Below are 27,720 nucleotides of genomic sequence, written 5' to 3'. Positions count from 1 at the left end.
AACAGAAAACAAGATCCCACAAAACGCAAAAGGAAAATGACAACTTATATATGATCCCCAATTAGAGACCCACACTCCGTCAAAACAAAGAAATAGAAAACATAGACTTTCCCACCCTGATCTAACCAAACATAGAGAATAATAAGGATCTCTAAGGTCAGGGCGTGACAGGTACCAGTTAATTCAGCCTCATTTAATGCCTTTTTTCCCCAAACATAGCTGATATGGCGGACTTGCTTAAACAAATGTAGTTTCTACTGACAGTTGAGATGTTCAAACTATGGAATAAGCGAACGACGTTCAGATAAGAGACAATCTGTAATTTCGATTAAGAAATTAGTGAGCTAGGATGGACGTTGTCAATATCACGATTTGTTCAGCACTTTTGAAATGTATCATGGTACATAAACATTACACAAAAAGTTTGAAATCGAAAATTCAACAATGAGTGGTTTGGAAGGAATCAGTGGCTGACTGTTTGTCACCGTTATAGTGCAATTATTGCTTTGTTTAGTGTTGTGTAGTAGCTTTGAGTTTGCGCCACCATGATTTACATGCTCAAATAGCCACTGCATATACAGTATATTGCAAATCTATGTAAGATTCCAGAGGTGCCTCGATCGCTGCAGGCTTGTTGAGGCCACTGAAAACTGGATGGATGTAATGCATTTGTCCCCACAGGATGGCAGTTTTACCAGAGATTTCATTTAACACGTCAGGAAAATTATGTAATGTCGAACTTCTTCCATGTTCTCGAACTTGATTTTCTTTAACTGTAATTAATTAATGATGACATCGTTTCATCATTGTAACTGAGATGACTGCCAATAATCAATGTGGGAGAAGGTGAACTCTATTTACTTCAGATCACGTGCGAATGTGGTGTTTCCACTTTGGTGCATGGGATTTTAAAGCAACTTTACCGTCTGGTGCTCCGCGTGAGATAAATCGAGTGCACATTATATGTCATCGTCTTTCCAGTCATGTTAGTGCGTTTTCCTGTGTGATTTTTTTACACACAGGAGGAGGGTGCATTGAGAGCAGCTGAACGTTGGCTAATGTTGGACCAAAAAACAGGGAGGGGGAGATATTGATGCGTTCTAAATTATGGAGCTAAGGAGGAGAAACCTCGCGTGCAATTGTGTTTTACTATATGGAATAACGTTATGTCTCTTTTTCGGTAAGTAACTTACTGTATACCTTTTAAAATAAGCTAATAACATGATCGCTATAGTTGTTAGCTAGCCAGTAGCTATAGTAGTTTGCATGCTAACTAGCCGCTAGCAAATTATGCATTAGTTAACTGGCTCGCTAAATAGACGATAGTTAGCTAGTTGTGCGTGACTTGGTACGATAGTCGTATTTCAAATCAAGGTGTGTGTGATGTATCTATGAACTATAGAGTGCCAGTTAGCTAGCTAGTTACATTCTTGACTTATGGTCTGGTTAGCTTAGTTTGATGGTAGCTAGCTAGGAATGCTAACCTAGCTACCTAACATAAAACCAAAGAATATCAAAATACAGAGACGCGAGGAAGCGCCTGTTGTTGTGAAACGTGTCACGTGTTGTTCACATAATTAACTAAACATTTCTGAATCTATTGTTTTGTCATGATGTGTACGAATTGACCAACTTATTGGCTAAATATGACGTATTCATAGTCTGTGGACAGCAAGTTAAACATATTTTACTTAGCTCATTTAATTTTTTATAAGAAGTTATAAAATCTGAGACATGATTATTGTAGCGCATCATTTGTGGTCTACTACACTTTTGAGATACAACAATAATATTGCTTCCAATGGACTTGGTTTCCATTTGTGTGTTGCTTGCCCAGTCTGTTTTGGGTTGAAATTCAAAGGCTTTAAGGGAAAGGGTCCACCTGTTTTATTATTGCATTCTATGCTGTCAGCATGTTTTTGTCACACTGCATGCCTTCCTCCCTGACCTGGCTCTTTCCAAATTGGAGAAGATGTTGCCAAATAGGTACAGAACTCTGATGACCAACCCGAATTTACCTATGCCAATCTAGTTAACAACATAGATTGAGAAGCAAATGTCGCGCAGAAGGGCGGGGGTGTATGCATCATGATTAACGACTCACAAATCGTAACAACACACAGGAACTGATGTCCTTTTGTTCACCTGACCTAGAAATCCTCATAATCAAATGTCGACCATATTATTTCCCAAGAGAATTCTCGTCGGTTATTGTCACAGCCATGTATATCCTCCCTCAAGCCGATACCACAACAGCCCTCAAGGAACTTCACTGGACTTGATGCAAACTTGAAACCATATATCCTGAGGATGCATTTATTGTAGCCGGGGAATTTAACAAAGCAGATTTGAGAACAAGGCTACCTAAATTCTATCAGCATATTGATTGTAGCTCTCATGCGAGCAATACACTGGATCACTGCTACTCTAACTTCCGCGATGCATACAAGGCCCTTCTCAGACACGATATGTATGTGGCAGGGTCTACAGGCAGTCACGGACTACAAAAAGAAAACCAGTCACAGACACCGATGTCTTGATTCCAGATAAACTAAACACCTTCTTTGCCCACTGAGTAAAATACAGTGCCATCGACGTGGCCTTACAACCAAGGACTGCGGGCCTCTTCTTCTCCGTGGCCGACGTGAGTAAGATGTTTAAAAGTGTTAACCCTCGCAAGGCTGCCGGCCCAGACGCCATCCCAAGCCGCGTCCTCAGAGCATGCGCAGACTAGCTGGCTGGTGTGTTTACGGACATATTCAATCTCTCCCTATCCCAGTCTGCTGTCCCCACATGCTTCTCGGTGGCCACCATTGTTCCTGTACCCAAGAAGGCAAGGATAACTGAACTTAATGCCCCGTAGCACTCACTTCTGTCATCATGAAGTGCTTTGAGAGACTATTCAAAGATCATATTACCTCCACCTTACCTGCCACCCTAGACCCACTTCAATTTGCTTACTGCCTCAATAGGTCCACAGACAATGCAATCGCCATCACACTGCACACTGCCCTATCCCATCTGGACAAGAGGAATACCTATGTAAGAATGCTGTTCATTGACTACCGTGCAGCATTCAACACCATAGTACCCTCCAAGCTCATCATTAAGCTTAAGGCCCTGTGTCTCAACCCTGCCCTGTGCAACTGGGTCCTGGACTTTCTGACGGGCCACCCGCTACCTGGTGAAGGAAGGAAACAACATCTTAGCTGATCCTCAACACTGGGACCCCACAAGGGTGCGTGGTCAGTCTTCTCCTGTACTCTCTGTTCACCCATGACTGCGTTGCCATGCACGCCTCCAACTCAATCATCAAGTTTGCAGACGACACAACAGTAGTGTGCTTGATAAGCAACAAGACCACCTACAGGGAGGAGGTGAGGGCACTCAGAGTGTGGTGTCAGGAAAATAACCTCTCACTCAATGTCAACAAAACAAAGGAGATGATCGTTGACTTCATGAAACAGCAGAGGGAGCACCCCCCTATCCACATCAATGGAACCGCAGTGGAGAAGGTGGAAAGTTTTAAGTTCCTCGGCGTACACATCACGGACAAACTGAAATGGTCCACCCACACAGACAGTGTGATGAAGGCCTAATAGCGCCTCTTCAACCTCAGGAGGCTGAAGAAATTTGGCTTGTCACCCAAAACCCTCACAAACTTCTACAGATGCACAATCGAGAGCATCCTGTCGGTCTGTATCACCGGCTTGGTACGACAAGTGCACCAACCACAAGGCTCTCCAGAAAGTGGTGTGTTCTGCGCAACACATCAAGGGGGCAAACTACCTGCCCTCCAGGACACCTACAGCACCTGATGCCACAGGAAGGCCAAAAAGATCATCAAGGATAACAACCACCTGAGCCACTGCCTGTACACCCCGCTACCATCCATAAGGCAAGGTCAGTACAGGTGCATCAAAGCTGGGACCGAGAGACTGAAAAACAGCTTCTATTTCAGGGCCATTAGACAGTTAAACAACCATCACTAACACAGAGGCTGCTGCCTACATACAGACATTAAATCATTTGCCACTTTAATAAATGGATCACTGGTCACTTTAATAATGTTTACATATCTTACATTACTCTTCTCTTATGTATATACTGTTTTTTATACCGTCTATTGCATCTTGCCTATGCTGCTCAGTCATCGCTCATCCATGTATTTATATGTATATATTCTTATTCCATCCCTTTTACTTAGATGTGTGTGTATCAGGTAGTTGTTGTGGAACTGTTAGATTACAGCAATGTCGGAACGAGAAGCACAAGCATTTCGCTACACTCGCAATAACTTCTGCTGACCATGTGTATGTGACCAATAAAATTAGATTTCATTGGAAATGTGGCTTTCCTTATTTTCTGATAGCTGAACATGTCTTAAGCCTAGCAACTATAAAGCATCAAGGCTTTGATGTAAGCTATACATTTAAGTGGCTATATAGTAGAGGTCGACCGATTAATCGTAATGGCCGATTTAATTAGGGCCAATTTCAAATTTTCATAACAATTGTAATCTGCATTTTTTTGACACCGATCATGGCCGATTACATTGCACTCCACGAGGAGACTGCGTGGCAGGCTGACTACCTGTTATGCGAGTGCAGCAAGGGGCCACGGTAAGGTGCTAGCTAGAATTAAACATATCTTAAAAAAATAAAAAATCTTAACATAATCACTAGTTAACTACACATGGTTGATGATATCACTAGTTTATCTAGCTTGTCCTGCGTTGCATATAATCGATGCGGGGCCTGTTAGTTTATCATTGAATCATAGCATACTTTGCCAAACTGGTGATTTAACAAGCGCATTCATGAAAATAGCACTGTCGTTGCACCAATGTGTACCTGACCATAAACATCAACGCCTTTCTTAAAATCAATACACAAGTGTATATATTTTTAAACCTGCATATTTAGTTAATATTGCCTGCTAACATGAATTTAACTAGGGAAATTGTGTCACTTGTCTTGCGTTCTGTGCCCGCATAGTCAGGGTCTATGCAGCAGTTTGCGCCGGCCGCCTGGCTCGTTGCGAACTGTGTGAAGACTTTCTTCCTAACAAAGACAGCCAACTTCGCCAAACGGGGGATGATTTAACAAAAGCGCATTTGCGAAAAAAGCATAATCGTTGCCATAAACATCAATGCCTTTCTTAAAATCAATACACAGAAGTGTATATTTTTAAACCTGCATATTTAGTTAAAAGAAATCCAGGTAAGCAGGCAATATTAAACTAGGGAAATTGTGTCACTTCTCTTGCGTTCATTGCACACATAATCAGGGTGTATGCAACAGTATGGGCCGTCTGGCTCGTTGCGAACTAATTTGCCAGAATTTTATGTTATTATGACAACATTGAAGGTTGTGCAATGTAACAAGAATATTTAGACTTATGGATGGCACTCGTTAGATAAAATACGGAACAATTCCTTTCACTGAAAGAATAAATGTTTTGTTTTCGAAATGATACTTTCCGGATTTGACCATATTAATGACCTAAGTCTCGTATTTGTGTGTTATTATGTTAAGTCTATGATTTGATAGAGCAGTCTGACTGAGCGGTGGTAGGCAGCAGCAGGCTCGTAAGCATTCATTCAAACAGCACTTTTGTGCGTTTGCCAGCAGCTCTTCGCTGTGCTTCAAGCATTGAGCTGTTTATGACTTTAAGCCTATCAACTCCCGAGATTAGGCTGGTGCGACTGATGTGAGATGGCTAGCTAGTTAGCGGGGTGCGCGCTAATAGTGTTTCAATCGGCGATGTCACTCGCTCTGAGACCTTGAAGTAGTTGTTCCCCTTGCAGAGGCTTTTGTGGAGCGATGGTAACGATGTTTCAAGGGTGGCTGTTGTCGATGTGTCCCTGGTTCGAGCCCAGGTAGGGGCGAGGAGAGGGACGGAAGCTATACTGTTACACTGGCAGTACTAAAGTGCCTATAAGAACATCCAATAGTCAAAGGTATATAAAATGCAAATGGTATAGAGAGAAATCGTCCTATAATTCCTATAACTACAACCTAAAACTTCTTACCTGGGAATATTGAAGACTCATGTTTAAAGGAACCACCAGCTTTCATATGTTCTGAGCAAGGAACTTAAACATTAGCTTTTTTTACATGGCACATATTGCACTTTTACTTTCTTCTCCAACACTTTGTTTTTGCATTATTTAAACCAAATTGAACAGGTTTCATTATTTATGTGAGTCTACATTGATTTTATTGATGTATTATATTAAGTTAAAATAAGTGTTCATTCAGTATTGTTGTAATTGTCATTATTATAAATAAATACATTTGGCTGATTTAATCGGTATCGGCTTTTTTTGGTCCTCCGATAATCAGTATCGGCGTGGAAAAATCAATCAGTCGACCTCTATTATATAGCCCCAATGCTCTCCCGGCTTTTCAATTTTCAATACAAAACCCCAAACGGCAACAAACTAAATGTTGGTTCTTTATCAACAGGTACAAATCTAACAGCGGCCATAGAGTTGTATGCCCCGGCGGAGGTGCTGGTTGAGAATGGCACCACGGGCATCCTCAAGTGTTCCTTCAAGTCCAGGGAAGTGATCAGCAGCGCAGCCACAGTCACCTGGTCGTTTCGTCCAACGGGATCCGACCCCGGAAGCGCTGTTTCCGTGAGTGATTACTTTCTCTGGGTCTATGAAAAACTCCCAAGAAGTTTCTCTCAGATCTTCCACGAGGAGTGTTCGAGCACAACATTTTTCCTCTTACAAGGCCCACTGCCACAGAAAAGACCTAGGGAGTATGTGTGCGTGTTTGTGACTGATCCAATGGAAGGACATTGGCCTGAGGAGGGTTGTGTTATGTTATAGGCAACTTCTTCCTGACCATCTGCCTCCTTCCAGTTCATGTTTCTCCCAACTTAACCCAAAAACAATAATTTGGTATTTGTTTCATTAGTCTGTTGTTGATATAGTCCCAAATGTGTTTCATGTCAGCAATAAAGTTTAAAAGATATACAACTTTTTGTATTTCTGTATTTTGAAAGTCATATCTTTTAAACTTGATTGTATTCAATTGAGATTTTGTCACTGGACCACACACACAATACTCCATAATATATATATGCCATTTAGCAGACGCTTTTATCCAAAGCGACTTACAGTCATGTGTGCATACATTCTACGTATGGGTGGTCCCGGGAATCGAACCCACTACCCTGGCGTTACAAGCGCCATGCTCTACCAACTGAGCTACAGAAGGACCACATAATGTCAAAGTGGAATTAAGTTTTTAGGTATTATTTTACAAATGAATTAAAAATGAAAAGCTGAAATGTTTTGAGTCACTAAGTATTCAACCCCTTTGTTATGACAAGCCTAAATAAGTCCAGGAGCAAACATTTGCTTAACAAGTCACATAAGTTGCATGGACTCACTCTGTGTGCATAAGTGTTTAACATTATTTTTGAATGACTACCTCATCTCTGTACCCCACATGCAATTATCTGTAAGGTTGAGCAGTGAATTTCTAACATGGATTCAACCACAAAGACCAGGGAGGTTGTCCAATGCCTCATAAGTTACATACATTATATGCTTTAGTGAATTTCAGAATGTCTGGAATAGAAAAGGCAGAAATAAAACAATGCCATAAACATTCGTAGCCGGTAGATGGGTATAAGAAAATAGAAAAAAGCAGACCTAGAATTTCCCTTTGAGCATGGTGAAGTTATCAATATCTCTTTGGATGGTGTATTAATACACCCCGTCACTGCAAAGATACAGGTGTCCTTCCTATCTCAGTTGCCGGAAAGTAGAGAAACCGCTCAGGAATTTCACCATTAGGCCAATGGTGTCTTTAAAACTTTTACAGAGTTTACTGGCTGTGATAAGATCAAATAAAATGTATTTATATAGCCCTTCGTACATCAGCTGATATCTCAAAGTGCTGGACAGAAACCCAGCCTAAAACCCCAAACAGCAAGCAATGCAGGTGTAGAAGCATGGTGGCTCGGAAAAACTCCCTAGAAAGGCCAAAACCTAGGAAGAAACCTAGAGAGGAACCAGGCTATGTGGGGTGGCCAGTCCTCTTCTGGCTGTGCCGGGTGGACATTATAACAGAACATGGCCAAGATGTTCATAAATGACCAGCATGGGCCAATAATAATAAGGCAGAACAGTTGAAACTGGAGCAGCAGCACGGCCAGGTGGACTGGGGACAGCAAGGAGTCATCATGTCAGGTAGTCCTGGGGCACGGTCCTAGGGCTCAGGTCCTCCGAGAGAGAAAGAAAGAGAGAATTAGAGAGAGCACACTTAAAAGAGAACTGAGAATGGATCAACAACAGTTGATCGACAGAGGGAAAAGGACACCTGTACAGATTTTAAAATATCCAAAACATCCACCCTGTTTTCAATAAAGCACTAAAGTAAAATTGCTAAAAATGTGTCTAAGAAATTAACTGAATGTCCTGAATACAAAGCGTTGTTTGGGGAAGTTCCCCTCTTCATATGTTCATGCATTGTGATGGCTGCATCATGTTATGGGTATGCTTGTCATTGGCAAGGACTAGGGAGTTTTTTTAGGATAAAAATAAATGTAATAGAGCTAAGCACAGGCAAAATCCTGGTTGTCTGCTTTCCAACAGACACTGGGAGGCATTCACCTTTCAGCAGAACAATAACCGAAAACACAAGGCCAAATATACACTGGAGATGCTTACCAAGATTACATTATATGTTCCTGAGTGGCCTAGTTACAGTTTTGACCTAATCGGCTTGAAAATCTATGGCAAGACCTGAAAATGGCTTTCGAACTATGATCAACAACCAACTTGACAGAGCTTGAAGAATTGAAAGAATAATGTGCAAATATTGTACAATCCAGGTGTGCAAAGTTCTTAGAGGCATACCTAGAAAGACTCACAGCTGTAATTGCTGCCATAGGTGATAAAATAAAATTTAAAAAAAAAAAATATATATAGATTGACTTACAGGTTTGAATACTTCAAAAATTCTAACATTTGTAAAGAAAAATGTTTCTTCCACTTTGACATTACAGAGTATTTTGTGTAGATTGTTGACAAAAAAAAGAAAATTAAAAATGGGATTTTAACACAACAAAATGTGGAAAAAGTCAGGAGGTGTGAATAATTACTGAAGGCAATGTATTTTTTGCATTGCTGGGATTTGTATGGAAATGGCAGGAAGAAGCAGAACTTTTACCCCTATTCCCATTTCCCTCCCCTAGAGATCTAGCTAGCTGGCTCATCTTGCTCGTAATGATGCACTTGTATTCGGCCTCGTAACAGTGTTCAGTTGGAGAGGGAGTCACCGACACCCACACTAGTCCACACAGCTATCTGTCCCTCCAATCTTTTAAACAAATTGACTATTGAGGATATCCGCCTGTCATGTACACACAAAAACAAAATCAGCCATCAGTTTGGTACAGTAGCAGATACGAACATAATACAGAGTATCAGGGGAAGATTTGCTGTTGCTTGGCAAAAGTGCCCAGTGATGTAGGTAAGCCAAAAGCTTACAATGGTTAAACCTGTTTGCTTGTCTTTTCCATTTCTATTATGAGTCCTTAGCCAATGACTATGTCCCAAATGGCACACTATTCCCTATATAGCCTAGTATAATACTTCTGACCAGAGCCCCATGGGCACCGTCAAAAGTAGTGCACTATAATAATAATAATAATAATATATGCCATTTAGCAGACGCTTTTATCCAAAGCGACTTAAGGGGAATAGGTTGCCATTTCGGACTCTTACATTGTGTGTAATTCTTCAACGATATATTTTCTCTTAAGTCATTGTTTTTTTCTAATGTCTTTTTTAATTTTTTTTTTTTAGATTTTCTATTACACTTCTGGCAAGCACTACCCAGGGAGCGTGGCTCAATTCAAAGACCGGGTGAAATGGGCGGGAGATCTGAACAAAAAAGACGCCTCTGTCCATTTAATTGAGGCGCAGTTCAACGACAACGGCACCTACTCGTGTGCCGTGATTAACCCACCTGACATATCTGTCACAGCCGCTCAGACACAGCTCAAAGTCGTCATCAAAGGTAAACTTGCAAATGGATTCACAACAGTACAGCAACACTCAAGTAAATTTTCAGTAGGAAGTGACCATGTTCTCTCACATTGAAGGATGACTTGGAATAAAAACTGCCAACTGAACGATTAACGATATCTTAACCAGGGGTTAAGAAACACTCATACAAGAGATTAAGCATTTTAACACTGATATAATGCCTCAAACATTGAACTGGCAGTATTGGCACAGCTGTGACTTTGTCATACAACATTACAATTATCTTTCAATGCTTACGTTGCCTTGTTTTGCAGAGTCTCTCCCTCAGAACAGCACGGCTGTCATAGTGAGCGCCGTGTGTGGCGCTGTCATCGGGCTCATTCTCATCGCTGTTGTTACCTGCCTGATCATCAAGAGGCATCAAACCAGTCATGAATACGAAGGGTAAGGCATCCTCCCTTGTATAACCTTCAGGGTAGTAGATAACTTTAATATCTGGACTTTGGTCAGTAACAATCATTACACCTGACCATCAGTATCTGTAGAGTATTTTAGGGGGCATCAATAAATGCAATATTAAATATTTGATGAAACAAATTAAATCGCACCGGAAACCGTTCTATCGTTGTGATATGTTTTGTGTGCAAAGACTACTTGGCTCTGTCAAAAACCAGTTTACTGTATGCAGTTAATGGCTCTTGATGAGGTCAATCAAAAGGAACTGCATCTCAGAAATTACGTATCAGATGTTCATAGTCGTCTTTTTCTGAAAGCAACCCTTGCAGTGAATGGAGCTCTACTTTCAACAAATGTTTTCATGGCCTCTTTGGTTGTGGGACCTGCCTGTGAATCTCTCTTCTTCCTGACCTCCCCCCTGGCATGTCTCTGAGTCACCAACTGACACACGCACACTAACGTTCTTAGTCATCAGACCTTAACACTTAGCCCTAACTCCACTGCATGGGTTATGGGGGTTGAGTTACAATGGCTGCGATTGTCGCACGTGTCCTCTCTCTTGGAATAGAAAATAACATGTTTTCTATGAAAACATTTTGTGTTGGAAATAACGTTCAATGGTAGAGCATGGAGTTTGCAACGTCAGGATAGCGGGTTAGATTCCCGGGACCACCACTATGTAAAAAAATGTATGCGCGCTTGACTGTAAGTCGCTTTGGATAAAAGCGCCTGCTTAATGGCATATGTTGTTGTTATTATTATTATATATTCATTAAAACTCAGAAAGACGCGACTGGATTTTCCAGTGTGTGTGTTGGCTATGTGGGTTTAGACTGTACCAGCGGCACTTGTAAATGCCCTATAACCATGATGAATTACTTACTGACATAGTAGGTGTCAGATCTGCTTAGCTCAAATGGGTGCTCCAGGTTTACCATTCAAGACCTGAGTGGAGGAAGTCATGCTATCTCCGACAAGAAGGTGTTTAGAGGGTGGCTAAATGCCAAGCGTAGACACTGCTCTCTCTTCGCTCTGATTCACATGATTAGTTACAAGGTTTTTCTTGACCTAGGCCTAATATTAAGCATGATTTGACGCACACCCAAATAAGTAGGGGTGCTGACTAACGGAATAGTACAATTATGAAAACACCCTTAAGATAGATGCAATGATTTAATGGGTATAAAACACCAAGGTGTGATATGTTTTTTTCATATCACATTATATTCAAATGGATAGTTTTGATTGCAGTGTTAAAACAATGATCCATCTTCTAGACTCAATTCGAGAGTGTCGCACGACTCAATTGACAACGATGTCGCACGTCAAAAGACCAGAGATTTTGCTTTCCAAGACCTGTCTGTCAATGCCCACAGTGACGGATTTTTTAAAAATAGGTGCGCCGTTAAGCTTGGCTTGTCATCTAACGTTCATGTCGTTGTCTGCCACTCACATGTCACTCATCCATTACTGACCACTAACCCCCTCTTCTGTTTCACTGTCATATGGCTCTCCTGTTTCCTCTAACGCTACCTCCTGAACCATATACATTGCCTTCAGAAAATATTCATACCCCTTGACTTATTCCACATTTGTTGTGTTACAGCCTGAATTCAAAATGGATTAAATTGGGGGGTTTCTTACTAGGGCTGACACCATTTAGTCAACTGGTCGATGGTTTGGTCGACCAAGATACATTTTAGTCGAGCAGTAGCAAATATATGTAAAAACAGTTATGGGACATGAGACACCTGTCTGAGTGGACTAATCCATTGTGGAGGCCTCGGATGGCACACCAGTATTACCAGTAGTACATTTATTGTAAATTCTCAATTTCTCATCTACACTGTGTTTGGGTACGTTAGTTTCTGTTAATGCATTCAATTTATTATTATTATTATTACTGGTTTACTGTTGTCATTGTAGTGAACACATTGTTTGCAGAGCGCACAACCTAGGCTAAACTTGGTTTATTTCATTTATGTCATGTTCGTTAGTATAGACGGGCCATGGCGCAGCGTATGTAGAGTTTCACATATTTATTTAGACAGTGAAACTTAGAAAAAATAAAACAAATAAAGAATAAACTAAACGTGACTAACAATGCAGTGCTAACAGGCAACTAAACATAAACAATATCCCATAACCCACAGGTGGGAAAAATGCAACTTGAGTATGATTCCCAATTAGAGGCAACGATTACCAGCTGCTTCTAATTGGAGTCATACACAAACCCCAACATAGAAATAATAAACTAGACTAAAACCCCTAGTCATGCCCTGACCTACTCTACCATAGAAAATACAGGCTTTCTATGGTCAGGACGTGACAATTTACGAGTTGTCAATTTATTAATGGTCTTTTGTTTGGAGCGCTCCTGTCGATCTTGAGTAAGGAGACACACCTGATTACGCATAGAAGTAGGCCTAGGCTACCTGCCCTGCACACAAATGTAGGCTTATAAATGTGCCCATTTTGGGATGTGCCCATTTTGGGATTTCTGACTATCTTAACTCACCATCACTGTGGAGCTGACAATATTTCCTCAATGTAGCCTATTTGTAAAATCTTTCCAGCTATCTCCGATCTGGTGGAAACGTCATAAAATAGGCCTACCTGATTACTTATCCCTTGCTCAAATAGCCTACATCTGTGTCTGTCCCGAGATCACTGGAGTGAGGGCCCAGAATATTTTCTATGTTGCAAGTTTGCTAGCATGAGCATTTGGCCGGACCAAGTTAATAGTTGATACAATGTTTCAAGTTCCTTGCAGACAGGCCATGCGAAGCCAATGTGATTTATAGGATATTTATTTTTATCATGATATTTTATAGCTGCAGGCTACAATGTTTTTATTTGTTGGCTTTATGTAGGCTATTTTTACATGCTGGCAATAAGTTACTTTTAGATTTGTATTGTCATTTAGATATAATTTTGATTAACACCATGACATTGATTTTGAGATATGAAGACTTTATTATAAATTAAACTGTAACATGAAAATGTGCATATGAAAATCATAACTGATACGCAGATCAGTAGAAATGGTCCGATTTACTTCCCAAATGGAAAAGGTTGCCAACAGCTGGTGTAGCCTATTACCAGCAACTTCAGGAGCGTCGGGTCGGGAACAGGCTATATTAATCTCTGCTACCCTCTTTAGTAATTTGTGTCCTTATTTTTAATCGCAGTGCTTAAAGCATCAGACAAGCTCAGTAGTCTACATATAGTTGATTATATTCAAACATAGGGCGTGTCTATATAGCTATATATATATTGTCGAACTGCTTTGCTTTATCTTGGCCAGGTCGCAATTGTAAATGAGAACTTGTTCTCAACTTGCCTACCTGGTTAAATAAAGGTGAAATAAATAAAATAAATAAAAAAATATGGAAAAATACAGTCTTTAAAATTTTGACCAATCAGGTCGAGAGAACAGACTCAGTTAAACAATTGTTTTTGTTTTTTTGTAGTGAACAGCCCTATTTCTCACACATCTACACACAATACCCCATAATGCAAAGTGAAAACATGTTTTTAGACATTTGTTCAATTAAATTTACATAAGTATTCACATCAAAACATGTTAGAATCTCCTTTGGCTGGGATTACAGCTGAGTTTTTCTGGGTCTTTAAGAGCTTTGCACACCTGGATTGTACAATATTTGCACATTCTTTTTAAAATTCTTAAAATATCAAGTTGGTTGTTGATCATAGCTAGACAGCCATATTCAAGATTTGCCATTTTTAATCCAAAACTGTAAATAGGCCACTCAGGAGCATTCAATGTCCTCTTGGTAAGCAACTCCAGTATATACAGTTGAAGTCGGAAGTTCACATACACTTAGGTTGCAGTCATTAACTTGTTTTTCAACCACTCCACAAATTTCTTATTAACAAACTATAGTTTTGGCAATTTGGTTTGGACATCTACTTTGTGCATGACACAAGTCATTTTCCCAACAATTGTTTACAGACAGATTATTTCACTTAATTCACTGCATCACAATTCCAGTGAGTCAGAAGTTTACATATACACTAAGTTGACTGTGCCTTTAAATAGCTTGGAAAATTCCAGAAAATGGTGTCACGGCTTTATAAGCTTCTGACAGGCTAATTGACATCATTTGAGTCAATTGGAGGTGTACCTGTGGATGTATTTCAAGGCCTACCTTCAAACTCAGTGCCCCTTTGCTTGACATCATGGGAAAATGAAAAGAAATCAGCCAAGACCTCAGAAAAGAAATTGTAGAGTCTGGTTCGTCCTTGGGAGCAATTTCCAAACGACTGAACCACGTTGATCTGTACAAACAATAGTACGCAAGTATAAACACCATGGGACCACACAGCTGTCATACCACTCAGGAAGGAGACATGTTCTGTCTCCTAGAGATGAACATACTTTTTTGTGAAAAGTGCCAATCCCAGAACAACAGCAACGGACCTTGTGAAGATGCTGGAGGAAATGGTCGCTCTGCAAGGAAGAAACCACTGCTCCAAAACCGTCATAAAAAAGCCAGACTACGGTTTGCAACTGCACATGGGGACAGGACAATGTTTTTACTTTTGGGAGAAATGTCCTCTGGTCTGATGAAACAAAAATAGAACTGTTTGGCCATAATGACCATCGTTATGTTTGGAGGAAAAAGGGGGAGGCTTGCAAGCCGAAGAACACAATCCCAACTGTGAAGGACTGGGTTGGCAGCATCATGTTGTGGGGGTGATTTATTATTATTATTATTATTATTATTATTATTATTATATTACTTTGCTGCAGGAGGGACTGGTCACTTCACAAAATAGATGGCATCATGAGGATGGAAAATGATGTGCATATATTAAAGCAACATCTCAAGACATCAGTTAAAGCTTGGTCACAAATGGGTCTTCCAAATGTCAAGGTATTGGAGTGGACAACACAAAGCCCTGACCTCAATCCTATAGACAATTTGTGGGCAGAACTGAAAAAGCGTGTGCGAGCAAGGAGGCCTACAAACTTGACTCAGTTACACCAGCTCTGTCAGGAGGAATGGTCCAAAATTCACCCAACTTATTGTGGGAAGCTTGTGGAAGGTTACCCAAAACGTTTGACCCAAGTTAAACAATTTAAAGGCAATGCTACCAAATACTTATTGAGTGCATGTAAACTTCTGACCAGTGGGAATGTGATGAAAGACATAAAAGCTGAAATAAATAATTCTCTACTATTATTCTGACATTTCACAATCTTAAAATAAAGTGGTGATGTTGAAATAATTTTTGGGGGAAATCCTCCCTGGTCTTTGTCGTTGAATCTGTGTTTGAAATGTACAGCTCAGCTGAGGGACCTTAAAATGATCTGTATGTGTGGGGTAGAGGGTAGAGAGATGAGGCATGCAGTCAAAAATTAAGTTAAACACGGTTTCCATGTAACTTATTATGACTCAATAAGCTAATGTTTACTCTTGGAATTATTTAGGCTTGCTTTGGTGCAAGACATTTCACAATTCCACTTTGGCATGGGGTATTATGTGTAGGCCAGTGACACAATCTCAATTTAATCAATGTTAAATTCAGGCTTTAACACATCCAAATTTGGCAAAAGTCAAGGGGTGTGAATACTTTATGAAGTCACTGGACACATGCTCTTAAAATCTCACAAACTAAATGCTAACAGTTTTAAGTTGAATTTCTATCACATTTTTAAAAATCTATGAATTTATATTTTGTAGACCTAGGCCCATATTCATAAAGTGTCTCGCGTAAGATAGCTAGTCTAGGATCAGTTTTTACATTTAGACAACAATAAGTAATATTACAGGGGGACCTGATCCTCTATCCCTCAAACTCAACTCTGGACTTTGAAGCCAATTCCACTACATTTTATCATTGTTCCCTTTGAATCAGGGACTCATTTAATTATCAGGTAGAATGGAATATAGTACGCTACTATTGACCAGCGCCAACATTTGCTTCCGGAGAGTGCCATGTTTGCGCTTCAGTTTTGTTTATTAGGATCCCCATTTACTGTTGCATAAAACATCAACTGTTCTGTACTTCAGTCATGTATTTCTGTACAAGAACAATATAAGATAGTATTACATTGACAATATGACTTTTTATAAAAATGTTAAACAACCAAGAGACCAAAAAATATGTGAGTTTATTGGACCACTGATTGACATTGGTATGACAAACATACAACACTAATCTTTCAAGTGGGTGATCACATCGTTATCTCATTAGGGTGGAGTATGTTGTTTTTCCCTAATCCACTTTATTTCTTCTCTTATTGGCCAATTTATTGTCACACAGTCTATTAGATATAGTAACTGTTTTTAAGTCAGTGTTTTTTTTTGTTACGTTAATGCTCTTTCTTAGTTTTTTGGAAAGCTGCAGTAACTGATCAACTGTATTTATAAGCATCAGCTCCTTGTTCCCATACAGATCCATGTCTTGTTAATCTTCCAATACAGTGCATCTGCCCATGTATGTCACTCCTGCCAACCTCTCCTCCCAACCACTTGGAGCAGTCATCTCAAAATGTGCAGCATAACTCATGTGGAATCTGCCCATCTCTCATTTGCATTTGTATCTGTCTACCATGTCTTCTCCTGTGTCTTACTGTATGTGTCCATGTCGCCCATTTCTCTGTGTGCCAACGCTTCCTGAACTGCAAAAAACAAACCTCCGATTCGTAAACCCCTCCCCCGGTGCAAAATCTAGCTGCACTTCAGTGACGAGTGTGAGCTCCCACGCCACACGCCCTGGGGGGAAGAAGCACGAATCCAGCTTGGAGGGCTCCAGGTGTAGCAGCCCCTCCGCCCCGGTCCAGGTAGGCGCTACAGTGAGTGACTCAAACCAACCATCTACACCCACTGTCTCCCAGGGGACACAAACAGGGGAAGAGAGATCTAATAATTAACTAGAGCTGAGATGCACAACAGCATTGGCCTTTTCCCAGATCTATTTGTGCTCCTGCCAACTCCATTGCTGTCATTGTCAAGTCAACATTTTGCATGACTATTCCATAAGTAGTTGGTTGACAAGAGAACAAAAACAGACTAGTACCTAGCTACTACAGCATAGGCCAGGGTTTCCCAAACCACGTCCACAGCTGATTCAAATAGTCAACTAATAATCAAATTTAGATCATTTGAATCAGTTGTGTGGTTGGGGCGAAAAACAAAACGTGCACCCCTTGGGGTCCCGAGGACTGATTTGAAACGCTGGAACAGGATTTTAAGCTGATCTCTTTGATGGCTTTAGTGTCTGGTTGTCTACCTTTACTTTTTCATCTTTCTGATTTTGGAAATCAGGGTTGTGTTCTGAATGGGAACATTGTAACAAAATGTTGACTTTTCAACCTACTGAATCGGACCCAGGTTGACACACTCCCTAGCATACTAGCAGATACCCAAAGACTTTGTCATTGCGCTAATGCTAGTTAGCATTGGCTCACGGAACTACCTCTAACTTCCTTCATACTGGACACAGATACATAACATGGTATCCACAAGTTCATCTGACTCTGGGGAAGTAGATAAAGAGCCTCATTGCCAATATCCATTTAAAGGGCCATTACACTCAAATCCAAGTTTGTCATGTTTTTTTCACCCCAAAAGTAGTCTAACGTTGAGATTAGTCTATGTCCCAGACAATCTGTTGTGTAGGTCCAGCTATATGCCTCTAACCAAAATCAATGAAAAAATAATTGCCATAAGTTCCAGATTTGCGGTACTTGTCTTTCCCATCCATTTGGGGTTGAGGCATGGCTGGATCTGCAAAACCAATGGCATGGGATGTGGACATGTGGACTCATCTTGATGTTAGACAACTTTTGAGGTCTGAAAACATCTGACAAACATTGGAGTGTAATGGCCCTTTAAGTCTAAGGGAGAGACCCATAGACATTGCTGCCATCAAGTACATGAGGCGGATACCCTTGCTCTACAGACTTACTAAATCAGTGGTCACCAACCCTGGGCCTGGAGCAGGCTTTTGTTCTAGCCCAGAAGTGACCCACCTGATCCAACAAATCATCAAGACCTTGATGAATGGAATCAGGTGTTTTGGTGCTGGACTGAAACAAAAATCTACACATCCTGTAGCTCTCCAGGACCAGGTTTGGTGACCACTGAATGACGTCATGCGTGAGATCACTATTATTCTGGTTAAGCCCTAAATGCTTATGTCAACAACTGGCTGGAGTGTCACAGCATCCTGTTTTGCAAAGCTGAGGCGAGGTAACATAAGCATGTATAGATGTTCATGTAGTGCCTATGAAGGTGTCATGCATTGCTTATGAAAGTTTATGGGAGTCCTCTGATGACATTATCAAACACTATTGTAGGCCTATGTAATAATATAAATAATAATAATAATATAATAATGTCTAGGAAAAGGAGAACCTTTCATCTTTGTGTGTCTGAGAGGCTTTTGTTTGCGGTCGACTGGTTTGTTGATCTTGTGAGGGACAGTCTTGAAATGTGCCTCTCGCTCATTACATTAAGAGACGTGTTAGGTCAGATCTGTGGTGGCTAGGATAACACCACCACATTTCTCTGTCAGTCAAAACATGAAGCTGTACTGTACTTGGCTGTTGTATGTGTGTTGTTTTTCGCCCTATCTATGTTTTGAGTTTTTGTGTGTGTGTGTGTGATTCTTTGATCCCAGTGGTCGGTAGAAATGACACCCTAAAGATGACAAGAAGAAAATGGCGCCCTCTTCTTCTACACACTCACACAGCCCAGATGTAGTCCCAAGCTGTGATAGATGGGAGAAAACATGTTTTTTTCTTTTGCGCAACAATCTGGCATTGTTACAGGCTTTTATCTTTATCTGGCTTCATTCAGAAGCAATGGGCCAAATGATCTACCATTAACAACACTGCTTTGATATGTCTTTGTTATTTGACATTGTTATCTGCAGTTGTCCCCACCTAAATCCCACAGCTGTTTACGTTTCCCACGGCCATTTGAACTTGACAGTTAAACCAGTGAAACAAGTATGGTTACTAACACGGTTTTCCTTCTTCCCCTTTGCCATATCTCCCCACCCATCCATCCGCTCATCACAACAGGGGCCGGTGATATACGCCCAGTTGGATCACTCGGGCACCAAGAACCCCAACTCATTCCACAAGATGGAGCCAGTGGTCTACGCTGACATAAGGAAAAACTGAAACGGGGGGTGGGGGGAGAACTGGAGACCAAAAGGGAAAGGCCACCATCGCTCGCTGCTTTGGGGTGGGTGGGGAATGTTTAAATACAGGGGGGGGGGATTGATGCGGTTTAGAATGCTATTTTTGTTTGTGTCATAAAAACCCTTGTCTGCTGAAAGCATTTATTGCATGTTCATGTGTGTGATACAAAATGTATGCTACCAATGCTTTCAATACAACACAGATTAGAGAAACACTTAATACATTAACTGCATGCTTAGTAACTGTAAAATACATAGGTTAAAGTTGTTTTTTACAATACAGGTTAATAACATGTTAACAATCATCTCAGTCCAACATTTTGAATGTTAAATTGACGGTTTAGACATAGGGTTTGGATATCGAATAGGATACCTGAAATACATTGCCGTTTTGGCTGCAATCATGCTACCTTCATCTAATCATGTATACATGTTTACAAGGTAACAATCACATTAACACCATATAATATCACTCTGGTACACAGCCATGGAAAACGTCTTGGTGAAATTACTTCAGTGTACAGTTTGTTTATTGTGCTGTAGAATTTAACATTGCATTGTTATATCTATGACTAAAACACTGCCTGCCACTGGGTTCGAAACTGAACTGTTCAGCTGAAACAATGATACAAAACAAATTTATATTTTTTACATTGTTTTTATTGTACAGAAATGTATACACTGTTTGCATGTAATTTATTAACTAACCACAACTAATCATGGCAATAACCACATTTGACACATTTTAGTTTTAACATCCGTTTTAGATTATGTAGGTTTGACGTGATCATGTGAGAGAGATAATATCATCAAATCTTCTCTTCCGTCTTTCAGAAGCAATGGACCAAATATCTTCCGTTAACAAAACTACTTTGATATATCACTGTGCTTTAATATAAAAAAGTTGACATTCCAAGTCTTATTTTACGTTTAAAAAGCCAAATGTTTCTGTTCCAATGACTCACTCTCAATCATGTTTGATTGAAGCGATGCATTAATAATCAGTTCAAATGCTGTATTAATCCCTTCCATATTTGAACGCAGTAGTCTTACCCCAACCAACATTTATGCATATGGATAGTTAACTATGTAAGATCTAGAGCTTGTTACTGTAATTCATTCCTTTCTGGTCAATGGTAGTATCTCTTGGTGTTTTAACAAAATAATCAATTATGTGTTACAGAATTCCAATTTGATAGTGTCATTTTTGTCAACTAGTTTGAAAAAAGCATGGCTGGTGCTCTGTCTTGATGCTATACTTCACACTGTCACGTCTTAAAAATCCTTTAATTCTTTACCCACTGGGGGCACTGGTTGAATCAATGAAATTACATTGAACCAATGTGGAATAGATGTTGACGTGACATCTGTGCCCAGTGGGTAGCGCTTTAGCGTTTTTAATTGTATATTTTTGCAGTTGACAAAATGCTTCTGATCACACGAGAGCAAGAGGTGTCATTCCTGTTTTCCAAAGCTGCCTCATCCACTAGTCCTGCAAAAGTAATTGTTAGTCTACATTCCTAAAAATGAATCAAATGCTGGTGCTTATCTTGCGGCCTCGTGCTTGTGCAGTATTAGTATATTTGTGTAGCAGTTGTTGAGTAGCGATATTAGCATGTGTAATTTGGTGCTTGTTTATATAATATCTTATGTTGCAAAACATGCACTATGTCCTGCGTATCAAAGACCACATGCACTATATGATTTAATTTTTCTCCGTGTCCTGTGCTTCTTTTTGATGTCTTAACTGGAATGTAGTACATTTAGTGCCTTTTGCATTTTGTCTACTAACTTGAACACCTGTTCTCTCTCATACATATATACATACATACAGTTGAAGTTGGAAGTTTACATACACTTTGGTTGGAGACATTAAAGCTCATTTTTCAACCACTCCACAAATTTCTTAACAAACTATAGTTTTGTCAAGTCGGTTAGTACGTTTACTATGTGCGTGACATATTTTTCTAACAATTGTTTGCAGACAGATTATTTCACTTCCAGTGGGTCAGAAGTTTACATACACTAAGTTGACAGTGCCTTTAAACAGCCTGTAAAATTCCAGAAAATGATGTCATGGCTTTAGAAGCTTCTCATGACCTCATTTGAGTCAATTGGAGGTGTACCTGTGGCTGTATTTTAAGGCCTACCTTCAAAGTCAGTGCCTCTTTGCTTGACCTCATGGGAAAATCAAATCGGCCAAGACCTCAGAAAAGAACTTGTAGGCAAGTCTGGTTCATCCTTTTGAGCATTTTCCAAACGACTGAAGGTACCACGTTCATCTGTACAAACAATAGTACGCAAGTATAAACACCATGGGACCACGCAGCCTTAATACCGCTCTTGGTGCAAATCAATCCCAGAACAGCAGCAAAGGACCTTGTGAAGATGCTGGAGGAAACCGGTACAAAAGTATCTATAACCATAGTAAAACGAGTCCTATATCGACATAACCTGAATGGCCGCTCAGCAAGGAAGAAGCCACTGCTCCAAAACCGCCGTAAAAAAGCCAGACTACGGTTTGCAACTGCACATGGGGACAAATAATCGTACTTTTTGGAGAAATGTCCTCTGGTCTGATGAAACAAAAATAGGAAAAAGAGGAGGCTTGCAAGTCGAAGAACACCATCCCAACCGAGAAGCACGGGGTGGCAGCATCATGTTGTGCGGTGCTTTGTTGCAGGAGGGACTGGTGCACTTCACAAAATAGATGGCATCATGAGAATGGAAAGTTATGTGGATATATTGAAGAAACATCTCAAGACATCAATCAGGAAGTTAAAGATTGATCACAAATGGTTCTTCCAAATGGACAAGGACCCCAAGGATACTTCCAAAGTTGTAGCAAAATGGCTTAAGGACAACAAAATCAAGGTATTGGAGTGGCCTTCACAAAGCCCTGAGCTCAATCCCATAGATAATTTGTGGGCAGAACTGAAAAGCGTGTGCGAGCAAGGAAGCCTACCAACCTGACTCAGTTACACCAGCTCTGTCAGGAGGAATGGGCCAAAATTCACCCAATTTGGCCTGTGGAAGGCTACCTAACAAGTTAAGCAAATTAATTCAATACTACTAAATACCAATTGAATGTATGTAAACTTCTGACCCACTGGGAATGTGATGAAATAAATAAAAGCTGAAATAAATAATTGTCTACTATTATTCTGACACTTAAAATAAAGTGGTGATCCAAACTGACCTTAAAACAGGGCATTGTTACTAGGATTAAATGTCAGGAATTGTGAAAAATGTAGCTTAAATGTATTTTGCTAAGGTGTATGTAAACTTCCGACTTCAACTGTGTATGTGTTTGTGTATATATACACATAGATACATACAGTTGAAGTTATTTCAGCTTTTATTTCTTTCATCACATTTCCAGTGGGTCAGAAGTTTACATACACTCATTTAGCATTGCCTTTAATTTGCTTACCTTGGGTCAAACGTTTCGGCGTTTCACAGGCTTCCCACAATAATTTGGGTGAATTTTGGCCCATTCCCCCTGACAGAGCTGGTGTAACTGAGTCAGGTTTGTAGTCCTCCTTGCTCGCACATGCTTTTCAGTTCTGCCCACAAATGTTGTTATTGATTGAGGTCAGGGCCTTGACTTTGTTGTCCTTAAGCCATTTTGCCACTACTTTGGAAGTATGCTTGAGGTCATTGTCCATTTGCGACGAAGCTTTAACTTCCTTACTGATGTCTTGTGATGTTGCTTCAATATATCCACATAATTGTCCTTGTCATGGAGCCATCTATTTTGTGAAGTGCACCAGTCCCTCCTGCAGCAAAGCACCCCCACAACATGATGCTGCCAACCCCGTGCTTCACGGTATTGATGGTGTTCTTCCCCTTGCAAGCGTCCCCCTTTATCCTCCAAACGTAGCGATGGTCGTTATGGCCAAACAGTTCTATTTGTTTCATCAGACCAGACGACATTTCTCCAAAAAGTTCTATCTTTGTCCCCATGTGCAGTTGCAAACCGTAGTCTGCCTTTTTTATGATGGTTTTGGAGCAGAGGCTTCTTCCTTGCTGAGCGGCCTTTCAGGTTATGTCGATATAGGACTCGTTTAACTGTGGATATCGATACATTTGTGCCTGTTTCCTCCAGCGTCTTCACAAGGTCCTTTGCTGTTGTTCTTGGATTGATTTGCACTTTTCGCACCCAAGTACCTTAATCTCTAGGAGACAGAACCCGCCTCCTTCCTGAGTGGTATGATGGCTGCTTGGGCCCATGGTGTTTTATACTTGCTTGTACATTATTATACATTATTGTTTGTACAGATGAACGTGGTACATTCAGCATTTGGAATTTGCTCCCAAGGATGAACCAGACTTGTGGAGGTCTACAATTTTTTTTATATGAGGTCTTGGCTGATTGCTTGACATCACAGGAAAATCAAAAGAAAAGAGTCACTGCATTTGAAGGTAGGCCTTAAAATACATCCACAGGTACAGGTACACCTCCAATTGACTCAAATGAGGTCAATTAGCCTATCAGAAGCTTCTAAAGCCATGCCATAATTTTCTGGAATTTTCCAAGCTGTTTTAAGGCACAGTCAATTTGGTGTATGTAAACTTCTGACCCACTGGAATTGCGATGGGTTATTTCACTGTTTAAACCATTTTTGGAAAAATGTATTGTCATGTACAAAGTAGATGTCCTAATCGACTTGCCAAAACTATAGTTTTGTTAACAAGAAATGTGTAGATTGGTTGAAAGAGTTTTAATGACTCCAACCTAACTATGTATACTTCCGACTTAATTAATTCACTTCATTGTATGTACTTTTTATACAGTGCCTTTAGAAAGTATTCATACCCCTTGATTTATTCCACATTTTGATGTTACAGCCTGAATTTAAAATGGATGTATTAAATAAAAAATCTCACCCATCTACACACAATAAATCATAATGAGAAAGTGAAAACATGTTTTTAGGCATGTTTGAAAATGTAATTGAAAATGGAAATGAAATATTTCATTTACATAAGTATTCACACCCCTGAGTTGATGCATGTTAGAGCTTTTGGCAGTGATTGCAGCTGTGAGTCTTTCTGGATACGTCTCTTAAGAGCTTTGCAAATCAAATTTATTTATATAGCCCTTCTTATATCAGCTGATATCTCAAAGTGCTGTACAGAAACCCAGCCTAAAACCCCAAACATCAAGCAATGCAGGTGTAGAAGCACACCTGGATTGTACAATATTTGCACAAAGTTATTTTTTATTCTTCAAGCTCTGTCGAGTTGGTTGTTGATCATTGCTAGATTTTGCCATAGATTTTCAAGCCGATTTAATTCAAAACTGTAACTAGGCCACTCGGGAACATTCAATGTTGCCTTGATGAGCAACTCCTGTGTATATTTGGCCTTGTGTTTTAGGTTATTGTCCTGCTGAAAGGTGAATTTTTCTCCCTGTGTCTGTTGGAAAGCAGACTGAACCAGGTTTTCCTCTAGGATTTTGCCTGTGCTAAGCTCTTCTGTTTCTTTTATCCTCAAAAACTCTTTAGTCCTTGACGATGACAAGCATACCCATAACATGATGCAGCCACCACCATGCATGCAAATATGAAGAGGGGAACTCAGTGATGTGTTGTTGGATTTGCCCCAAACATAACGCTTTGTATTCATGACATAACGTTAATTTATTTTTGCAATTTTACTTTAGTGCCTTATTGCAAACAGGATGCATTTTTTTAAAATTCTGTACAGGCGTCCTTTTCACTCATTTGGGTTAGTATTGTGGAGTAACTACACTGTTGTTGATCCATCCTCAGTTCCTTCTATCACAGCCATTAAACTTTGTAACTGTCACCATTGGCCTCATGGTGATATCCCTGACATCCAAAGTGTAATTAATAACTTCACCATGCTCAAAATGATATTCAATGTCTTTCATTTTTACCCATCTACCAATATGTGCCCATTTTTGCGAGGCATTGGAAAACCTCCCTAGTCTTTGTGGTCGAGTCTGTGTTTGAAATTCACTGCTCGACTGATGAGGTAGTTATTCAAAAATCATTTTAAACAGTATTATTGCACACAAGTGAGTCCTTGCAATGTATTATGTGACTTGTTAAGCATTTAATTTGTTTAAAAAATAATCTAAAAACATAATTTCACTTTGACATCATGGGGTTAGTCTGTGTAGGCCAGTAACACAACATTTAAATATAATACATTTTAAATTCAGGCTGTAAAACAACAATGTGTAAAAAGTAAAGGTGTGTGAGTACTTTCAGAAGGCACTGTAGTTATACAGAACACTGGATCTGATGGTCTAATTTCATATAAAAGCTATTCCTGATTAAATGTATGTGTGGTTGTTTACAAAGATTGTATTTGGAGTTGTTTACCAGATGGAATGCTGCTGACCGTGCAGGTCAAACATTTGTCGTTCCAAACTTGCTCTACCCATGCACTCCACGGTGAAGTTTCCACTAGGTACAGATCTATGATCAGCTACCCCAATCCTAACCGTAACTATTAGTGGGGATAATGCAAAACTCACCTACTCCTACACAAGCATATTTGAAATGTTCTGCATGTCATTTACAGAGGTCAGAAGCCAGAGGGGTATCCTACGAAGCAAGCTAGATCTACTCAGGGTTTTCTAAAGCTAACCAGCTTCAGTTAGCTTCATTTCAGCTCAGGCTTCTTTCGTACTACAACAGTGGGTATTGCTCCTCCATCTGCTGCTAACTAGCAGGCTTGTAAGTGCGAGTGCATGTCGCAAATGGCTAGTCGAACGCCAAACTTCATTGAGAATGCTGAAATCAAAATGAAAGAAAATGCATCTTGCAAATTCAGCAGGCTATGGTGTGAAATAGTCTTAGAAGTGCAGTTTTAGAAATTCATTTTTTTTACTTATCATTAATGCCATCTTTGGTGTGCTTATCAATGCATAAGCACCTTTTTTCCCCACATCGGAGAAAAAAAAGTTATACATTTCAAATGGGAAACTGGGCCCAGGTTAGTTCTGAAGGATTCATTGCCATATAAATTTAGGTGGCTCAAAAGTGAGCCACTTTCGTATGACCGGTTATCCTGAGTTGAACTCAGAGTTGACCAAATTTACCTCGCTAACTACTAAAACCTGCTTTGTAGGATAGCCCTCAGTTCACAGTAGCGCAGCCACTGTATACATATAATCAAGTGTTTTAAACATCATTGACAAGAATCCAAGTATCGGGAGCCCAAATCTCTCCATATAACTTAGAATGGCATTGAATAACATTAAGGCAAACCACCTGGTTGGGATGGTATTTATCCTGAGGTCTATTTAAAATTTTGGAACCAATTAGGTTCACTGTTACTTGAAGTGATTAACACAGCCGTTCACAAAGGTTCATTTGGAAGGGATGTAAATACAGCACAAATGTTGCTTTTATTATAAAAATGAGAAGATGTTCTCACTGTCGCCCCCTATCTCTGATAAACACATTTTTTTTTACAATTACATTCTGTCATCCTGTCTCAATTTATTTACCCAAATTGGTACATCTGGACCAAAGCGGGTCTGTTAAACTCATTTTTTTTTACAATTACATTCTGTCATCCTGTCTCAATTTATTTACCCAAATTGGTACATCTGGACCAAAGCGGGTCTGTTAAACTCATCCCCTACGTGTGGGGTAACTGGGGAGGGAGGAGCACACACAATCCATATTATTGTCTATGGAGCCTCTGGTCCAGGCAATTCGAAAGAAATTACACCAATATCTCTCAATTCTATGGATCTTGTCATCTCATTATAAGCCTACGTTATGTTACTTTTTGTAGACAATGTATCTCAATCCCTCCCAAATGCTTTGAAGATCATAGACAAATTCAGCTACATAGTTCAATGCTTATCTTGCCTTTCCCTTCTGGCTATTGAAAAAAAATCCATAGTGCAGTTTTGAAATGGAAACTCAGCAAAAAAAAGAAACGTCCCTTTTTCAGGACCCTGTCTTTTAAAGATAATTCATAAAAACCCAAATGACTTCACAGATCTTCATTGTAAAGGGTTTAAACACTGTTTCCCATGCTTGTTCAATGAACCATAAACAATTAATTGTTGTTAA

At 39.9% G+C, this 27,720-nt stretch overlaps 1 protein-coding gene across 2 annotated transcripts; it reads left to right on the top strand.

Moving 5' to 3' along the window:
- The first annotated feature begins 833 nt into the window (after nt 1–833).
- Nucleotides 834–21,368, top strand: mpzl1l (myelin protein zero-like 1 like). Of its 2 annotated transcripts, none has more exons than XM_035779808.2 (6): nt 834–1,180; nt 6,471–6,643; nt 9,833–10,046; nt 10,330–10,459; nt 17,177–17,297; nt 19,533–21,368. In XM_035779808.2, exons 1-6 carry the CDS (start codon nt 1,108–1,110, stop codon nt 19,632–19,634), a joined length of 813 nt encoding a protein of 270 aa, XP_035635701.1. In that variant the 5' UTR covers nt 834–1,107; the 3' UTR covers nt 19,635–21,368. The 2 variants fall into 2 exon arrangements, with proteins under 2 accessions (XP_035635701.1, XP_035635702.1); XM_035779809.2 differs by having other exon boundaries at nt 852–1,180; nt 17,177–17,285.
- Nucleotides 21,369–27,720: the final 6,352 nt, after the last annotated feature.

This window comes from Oncorhynchus keta, chromosome 11, assembly GCF_023373465.1.
Source record: "Oncorhynchus keta strain PuntledgeMale-10-30-2019 chromosome 11, Oket_V2, whole genome shotgun sequence".
NCBI lineage: Eukaryota > Metazoa > Chordata > Actinopteri > Salmoniformes > Salmonidae > Oncorhynchus > Oncorhynchus keta.
The sequence above is the reverse complement of the archived record's forward strand: the minus strand, read 5'-3'. Positions and strand labels throughout refer to the sequence as shown.

Coding starts and splice junctions, on each gene's coding strand:
- mpzl1l (XM_035779808.2), top strand. CDS start 1,108: ATGGAGCTAAGGAGGAGAAACCTCGCGTGCAATTGTGTTTTACTATAT. Junction 6,644..9,832: donor ACCCCGGAAGCGCTGTTTCC/GTGAGTGATTAC, acceptor TTTTTTTTTTAG/ATTTTCTATTACACTTCTGG. Junction 10,047..10,329: donor GCTCAAAGTCGTCATCAAAG/GTAAACTTGCAA, acceptor CTTGTTTTGCAG/AGTCTCTCCCTCAGAACAGC.